Genomic DNA, 8081 nt, shown 5'->3' on the forward strand with positions numbered 1-8081 from the left:
GATTTCACATTGTCCTCTTTAAGTGTATGAAGAAAATATCTTGAAGTTGCTTGAATGGACCATCATTATCTATCTGTTACCGGTCTTTCTGTATCATTTGGGGTCCTCCTGTATCAACTCAAAGTGTATGGGCCATTCACCTTACTGTATCAAGTCAAACTACATCGTGTTTAACAGTAAAATGCAAACAATTAGGTCAAATATCAACATCAAGTTCATTATTATAAGTAAAACACGCTACCCACAATATGAACCAGTTTAAAATATCCGGTTTACAATACACGGAGCGCTGACTGAAGAAGAAGTACGGAGGACACGGGAGGACGCGATAACCATAGCTTTAGATCGCCACACGGCTTATCGTCCACGACCCATTTAATATTCCTTTGGCTTTCCTATCTCTGCTTCATCTTCTACGTTTTTTCCATTCAATTTTCCGATACGCGGCTGCAGCAGGACTAAAGTAGAACTAAATTGTCTTCCATGAAATTTCTCATGGCAACCACATTTCGTAAGTATAAATGTTTTTAGAGAGAATGAAAGATGGGAACTAACCAGATTTTGCAGATGGCGGGCCAAGCTGGCAAGGCAGAGAGTGCTTGCGCTGCTTGCAGATTTCAGAAAAAGAAATGCTCAGATAAATGTGTGCTCGCACCTTATTTCCCGCAGAATGATCGCTATAAGTTCCTCTTGGTACACAGATTATTCGGATATGGTCATGTCGTCAAACTACTACAGGTTTGTTTTATTTCGTTAATTATAGGTAGGATGCAGAACATCAATTCTTCGAAATTGAAATAAGTGATCATAATCCAATGGCTTTATGGTGATCTGTGATAATTACAGGATCTCCCACCCGAGCAGAGAGGAGATGCAGTAAGCAGCCTGGTGTACGAGGCAAGAGCCAGAGACAGAGATCCTGTATATGGGTGTATAGGAGAAATCGATGATCTCCAGAAAAAGTTGCAAGAAGTGCAATCGCGATTGGTTTCCACTCAAGCAGAGCTGGCTAACATTACTCTGCAACATGCTAATCTCTTAAGTGTCATTACAGGATATGATCAAGGAGGTTGGGATCCCAGTTTCCACAGCGCGTCACCACAAGAGAGTCAAGACACTTATGAATATAGTGGTGACCCACATGTTTTAGACGAAGATATTGTAGACCCTCTGCACTTATGGGAACCATCTATCTTCTGGTCATAAGCAAAAAGATGCCCTACTATTTCTTAGTTTCAGAAACGTAAGAATTCAACATGCATGCGTGTAATAGAAATTAGATGTCTATATGCAATGCGACGATTTGATTGTCACTCCATCGGTCAGGTTTATTAGCCAAGTTCTTGTCAGATAAATTTCTTTAATTGAAGAATTTTTTTTAGTTATAAAGGCTCAAGAACTTTACTGTGTCAAAATTTTCACATTATTTTTTATAATTAATCTCTATTATAAAAACGGTTTTGTGCGCTTAAGACAGCTCAGCTTAAATTATTAGGAAGTATGTCTGGAAAGGCTTAAATTTTAACCCCCTTAACCCATTCCCCCGAGAGAAAACGTGTTCATTTTCGACTGGCGAATCCCACAGAGATGATCCTTGTCTAGGTTTCTCCTCTGCCATGACCTCTGGTTCTGAGGTGGTTAAGGGAAGACTTCATTGGCATCTCTACTGAGTCTTTTTATATGTCTTTCAATTTTGGGGATGCCTTCAGGTAGTAAGAGGTGTGATCACTGTACCTATTCTCTAAATCTGATTTGTCATCTCCTGTTCGTAAGCATAAGGAAATAGTGGAGGGGATGGAAACGACGGGCTTTTGGTAGCCGTAAGTTGGATGAAGACTAGGAAAACGGCTGAGTATGCTGTGGTTTTGGAGGTGAGAGTCAAGAGTATTGTCCGATGCAATGTTTTTTTCCATTTATTACGATTCAATTTAAATTATTAGGATGTATGTTATAAATGGTTTAATGCTCGGCATTATTACTAAATTACTATAAATTCTTTCAGTGAATTAAAATCTCTTACATGGGATTAAAAGAGATTGTATAACCTAAAATGAATTCAGTGAATGCTGATTGTTTTCAGTGTTGAAATTAAGTGGTTAGACAATGAGTATTTTTCAAGAAAGTTAATTCAACTTTCCTCTAAAAGCAGATTTGAAACAAATTTCCAATACAATGACATTATCTTCTTTTTTTTCTCACCAAGAAAAAGAAACTGTATTTATATTGATATGTATAAACCAGTACATCTGTCCATATATCATATACATCATGACCTTTCCTTCATATAATAAAACTATTGACTGAGTATACCTCAGTATAGATCTTGTCCACATAAAATGTTCCTTACTTCTCTATGACATCATCATAAAAGAGGAAAATAAGTATAGGAAAGTATCATTGATCCCATATCAAAGAGCACAATATATATAACATCAGCCATTAACTACAGTGGGCCTATATATTAGTAGTGTCCAAAATAAAAAAGAAACCAAAGATAAAACAGTCCATGAAACCCTCATCCACATAAGGCAATAGAAAAATAAAATATCCACTAACCAGGGAGTGGAAGTGTCCCTAGATCCATAGTAATGCTGCCCAATCTTAGCTCAATATGCCTCCCGTCCATGGTGTCCATAAGTCCCCTCTTTGACAGTAAATCAACACTTTGATTGTAATCCTAATTGATATGTTGGATTGAATATGCACTATGAGAGTCCCATAATACCTCAATACCATTGAGCCATCCCTAAAGATGAAATTGAGTGATATTACTATTTCCCAATATATGTTCAATGATGGCCTTTGAGTTGCCAAATATATCAACACTGGGAATATCCAAGAAAGTAGCAAAATAAAACAATCCCCATATAGCAATAATCTCAGTCTTCATGATGTTTGTTCCTCTGCTAGCATGCCAATGAACCCAGTGCTATTGCTCCTACGAAATCCTAAGCCAGAACTCACAACCGCAAACATCTCTTTGTGTTGCCCCATCAAAATAAGCAGCCGGATATATATCACCTGGCTCCGACATCTTTTTGTGAATGGCCATGGTATCCTTTTTGTGGGTTTTTGCTGTATGATACCAATCAGTAATGTGATCCACAACCCTTGAGGAATGCCCCTGAAATTTCAAATAAAATCTTGTTGCGCCACCTTCATATTTCCCAGAAATATATTAAAGGAATAGATCTCCATATATCATTTCGTTTACACCACAATCCCAAAAATTCTAAGATATCAGAGAAGCTTGATTGAGGGAAATCAATATGCAGAGCAATTTGGCCCTAGATATTTATAGAAGTGGGACATCTTAGAAATATGTGTTCATTATTTTCCTCCGACACCCTACATAATACACAAATACTTGGCCCATGCCAATTTCTCTTCTGAAGATTTTCCCAAGTTAACTTCTTGTTTTTCCAAACGAGCCATACAAAAACAATGATTTTAATGGGAACTTTTGTTTCCCAAAATTTGTAAAAATCACATACCTCCACACTAAGTGACCCATGAAGACAAAGTGTGTGATAAATATCCGCCACAAGAACATAGTTGGATTTCATCTTACCCTGCAATGTAATCATGTCTGCACCATGTTCCTTGCCGATGCCCGCCCACCGCAACTCCGATTGTATCTGAGCCCACTCCACTGCCAGATTGTGCACCAATCCCATCTCATTGGCAGTGCGCCATATAGGGAACTGTCCATTCCATGTAGAGATAAGTTGATTCCAAAAGAATATACCTGATTCGTGAAGGTGTTGTACGAGCTCCTCTGAGATAGTAATAGTGTTACTAATACCCAGAATGTAATCGTGACCAATCAAAGTCTGGTGTCCCAAACCAAGAGCCCAACATATATTATGTAGAAAATAGTGACTGTTTTTCATGAAGCTACACAAAATGGCCAACCCCGATGTAGTGCCAATATGATCCTGACGCACCCATAAAGAAAATTCCATATCCTTTAAATATTTATGTTTTAATATATTACTCCATATGCCTCCGCTAAATATGCCTCGCCATAATGCCTTTTGTAACAGAGCGCTGCCAAAACGTTGCAAATCCAGTAAACCCCAGCCCCCCATACACTTTGGAGTGGTGATATTATCAAGTTTTGACAAATGATATTTTTGTTTGGTAATACACCTAGTCTAAAGATAATGAGCCACGATACTATTCCGTTTTTAATGATAACAACCTGAATAAAGTATAAATGAGCCTAGTACACACACAATTGTGCAATCACTGATTGAGTAAGTGTAATGTTGCCCCCCAGTGAGAGACATTTGTTCTCCCAGCTCGAAATCCTCTTATAATACCTATCCACCAACCACATCCAGTCTATAATTTTGTATTTGTTGGGCTTAATGATATATCCAAAGAATTTTAGACCACCCTCCTATGATGCCGCATTGATATGAAATGTATCCTTAATGTGCTTAGTATCCTCCTCGGCACAATTTCCATATAGAAAGATATATTTCAATAGATTCATGTAGAGACTCGAGGCTCTAGAGAATCTATCAAAAATATGTGATAATTGTCGCCATGCCATCCTATTTATCATGCCCATAATCAATACATCATCCACAAAAAAACTGTGGGATACCTTAATATTGCAGCCCATATCTAAAAGAACGAAAATTTCAGTCTCCGTAGCATGTTTAAGATGTGCACTAAGACCATCCATAGCCAATATAAAAAGTAAGGGGGATAGTGAACAACCCTGCTTGAGACCCCTGCCTACAACGAAGAAATTGGTAGGCATGTCATTGATTAAAACACCAAAACGCACAACTAAAATAAAAGCCATAATCCACTCCAAATTCCTGGCCTACAAACCAATTTTGTTAAGAACCATTCTCAAGTAACCCCAATCAAGACATCATATGATTTTTGTAGATCAACCTTCATAACCGCAACATTTAATTTTCTAATATGAATGGAATGTAAGCACTCATGGGCAATGGCAACATCATCCTAGATTTTTCTATTTGGAAGAAACCCAAATTGCTCAGGTGATATATATTTGGATAAAATAGCCTTCATTCTTTTAGAAATAACCTTAGAAATAATCTTATAAATAATATTACACAGAGAAATCGGCCTGAAATCCGAAAAGGTCCCAGAGGAAGATCCTTTTAGAATGAGAGAAATGAAATTTGAATTTATATACGGATGGATATACCCTCATACTCTGGACTCCTCGGCCATGGCCAATATATCCCCCTGGAATATTTCGAAGAAAAGTGTGAATAGTTCGATAGTCCATCCATTAGGACCCGGACATTTATCCTTCTTGAAAGATTTAAGGATCCCCAAAATTTCCTCTCCAGGAACTTCTTTAAACAACACCTCATTTGCATCATCATCAAAAATATATGGGTATCCCTCCACCCCCCATATTTGATCCTCCCCATTATCCACCACCCTCCTCTCGCAGGCCGATTCAAAATGTAAAATAGCCGCCTGCGAAATCTCATCATGAGTGAGGCATTTATTTCCAATTGAATCCATGATCTCCCATATACTGTTAATGTTTCTTCTGTGATTGGAAAAATGATGAAAAAATTTGGTATTACAATCTCCCTCTTGGATCCAAATAGCCCTTCTTTTCAGCCTCCAAGTAGCCTCCCGTAGCTTCAATATATGACTTCCCTTCATCTCTAATGTGTGAATTTCCACCATGATGGATGTCGGGGGATTAGGGAGGGTAAGCAGAAACCTCAAATTATCCAAGGCCCCTAAAATATCATTTATCTCATGCTTCGTTTTGGCCTTTTTATTTCGCCCCCATTTCTTGACCACATTCTTTAATTCCTGAGCTTGTTTACGATATTTAACATAGGGGAAATACCCCTCGCTTGTGGCCTCTACCAACTCTCCCGCACAAGAGCATCAAAATCAAGGTCCTGTAACCAAATGCGATTAAATTTGAAAGGAACACCGAAGTGGAGATCCTTCCGACGCCACAAAATTAATATGGGTTGGTGATCCAATATAATGTTACTCAAGATGCTGGACTATGCATAGCCCAGTCTGTCCACCAAGTCTTCGTGTATGAGGAAACGATCCAGACATTTCACCACATAGCCATTACCCGACCATCCATTATCCCAAGTAGGGCCGAGCTTGGGAGGACATATATCGACATAGTTGTGGTCCAAAATAATATCTTTGAACATATTGGACATAGTATTTGATCTTTTTGAGCTCCCCCATATATCATCAGCCCCCACTGTGCAGTTCATATCCCCTGCCAAAATGAGAGAATGTAGATCTAAAATCTAGGATGCAGCCAAACCATCCTAGAAAATGTGACGCTCTTTGGAAGGTGTGTAAATGTTGTAAATGTATATGTCCCGAGAAACCCCAAACACAACCATCAAGTAGGATACCCACAAAACATGAAAAAGCCCTCATGTGAACCCACCTGTGGTCCCATAAGGCAGCCAGTCCACCTAATTGACCAACAACATCTGCAGCAACAATGTACCACTCTGGAAACATTTTCCTGAAATATTCAATCACCTGTTGTGTAGATTCCATAGTCTCCTATATAAGAATAATATATGGCTTAGAGGAGAGGAACAATTCTTTGAGAGCCAAAATTTTTTGAGCGGCGCCCAGTCCCCGAATATTCATTGAAATAATGAAATTCATGGCAGACGCGATGAGGCCGCATTTTCTCTAAGACCCCAAGTGGGAAAGGAGGTAGCAATAGGAACATAAACCAATACATTGGATTCAGAAGGACAATAAGGTATAGCCTTAGCACAACCCCTAAAATGTCGGTTGTCCCCACCCTTTTGACGATGAACAATAATATGACTTGCAGAATTTGGAATGATATATGGAGATGTAGCACGAGGGGGTTTATGAATGGTAAGAGAGCGGAGGTCTAAGGTCTTGCGCGGCAGTAGGCCTTCCAGGTCACTATCTACCGAATTGGTAGGGGAGGTTATAAGAGAACGTGGCGAAATGGGATGGGTTCTGGTGTTTGGAGAAGTATGAGGAGTTAGTAGAGTAGTGATTATGGGGATATACATGATCTGTGATGGAGATATATCACCATGTGACATCAGGAGGGGAGGCATCACCCCAGACGTGGACAGTTCCATACAAGAAAGCATAATATTTTGGTCCTACATGGGCAATGAGTCATTAGACAGAGCAATCCCAGTACCCTTTGAGGAAGGGGATGTGGGAATCTTAATAGGCTCGGGATTTACATGTTTAGATGACAAAAAGCCAGAAAGTGAGCATGGGAGAGAGAAAGGTGGTGTACCTGATATTCATTATCTTTGTAGATGTGAATGATGAAATAATACTAATTTACTATTATAAAATCTATATCAATAATAAGTTGAAATATTATATATAGTAATTAATATATATAAATTGAATTGAATTGAATTGACTAGAGTATAAAAAATTATGTGCTATTAAGAGGATATATATCTTTTACCCTAATTATGATGACATAATCTCTCTTGAGATTATACGATTGAATCAGTTAATCCCTAATTATGGTGATGGAATCTCTCTTGTACGATTGAATCATCTAGGGTGAAGATGCCATATGAAGTATTCATAATTCTTCAAAGTTGGAGAAAAGTTAATAAGAAGATGTGTTTATGGACATGTAGGACCAAGAAAATGGAAGTGGAGGAAGAGAGACTAGCTGAAGACGTGTTGTAATTATGAGAATTTATTTTCAACTTAGACATAGATTAACCAATAAAGATTTAGAAAGAAGAAATGATTAGTATAAAAACAATTGATGGAATGACCTTGATGCATCTTTTTATATTTGGTTATTTATTACAGGGTCCAAGTTATATGGAAAATTAGTACCACATGGTATATATATATATATATATATATTTGCAAAAAACATTAATGTTTGCAGACGATGGATGTGGATCATTCTTTGAATCTTGTGAATATTTTGGTAAAAAGTATCATGAAATCTAAGCAAAACACCCTAATGTAGATATATGTGAATTAATCAAGAGCTAAATAACCTAGTTGCTTTTCTCTTTTTGGTCCTATTTATCCTCTCTCTAGGGTTT

The 8081-nt window shown here is 38.0% G+C and overlaps 1 protein-coding gene across 1 annotated transcript; it reads left to right on the plus strand.

Annotated features, from left to right (window-relative positions):
• The first annotated feature begins 439 nt into the window (after positions 1–439).
• On the plus strand, positions 440–1414 carry LOC149263009 (LOB domain-containing protein 24-like). The gene is made up of 2 exons (XM_089386926.1): positions 440–738; positions 847–1414. The coding sequence occupies exons 1-2, from the start codon at positions 544–546 to the stop codon at positions 1204–1206; spliced, it is 555 nt and encodes a 184-aa protein (XP_089243052.1). The 5' UTR covers positions 440–543; the 3' UTR covers positions 1207–1414.
• Positions 1415–8081: the final 6667 nt, after the last annotated feature.

Source organism: Pinus tabuliformis, chromosome 6, assembly GCF_031772625.1.
Source record: "Pinus tabuliformis cultivar Carrire ecotype Pingquan chromosome 6, CPIR1, whole genome shotgun sequence".
Classification (NCBI taxonomy): domain Eukaryota; kingdom Viridiplantae; phylum Streptophyta; class Pinopsida; order Pinales; family Pinaceae; genus Pinus; species Pinus tabuliformis.

Bases quoted from the DNA above. Each gene is read 5' to 3' on its own strand.
- LOC149263009 (XM_089386926.1), top strand. From the start codon at position 544: ATGGGAACTAACCAGATTTTGCAGATGGCGGGCCAAGCTGGCAAGGCA. The intron at 739-846 runs GTTTGTTTTATT...TGATAATTACAG, and splicing joins ATGTCGTCAAACTACTACAG to GATCTCCCACCCGAGCAGAG.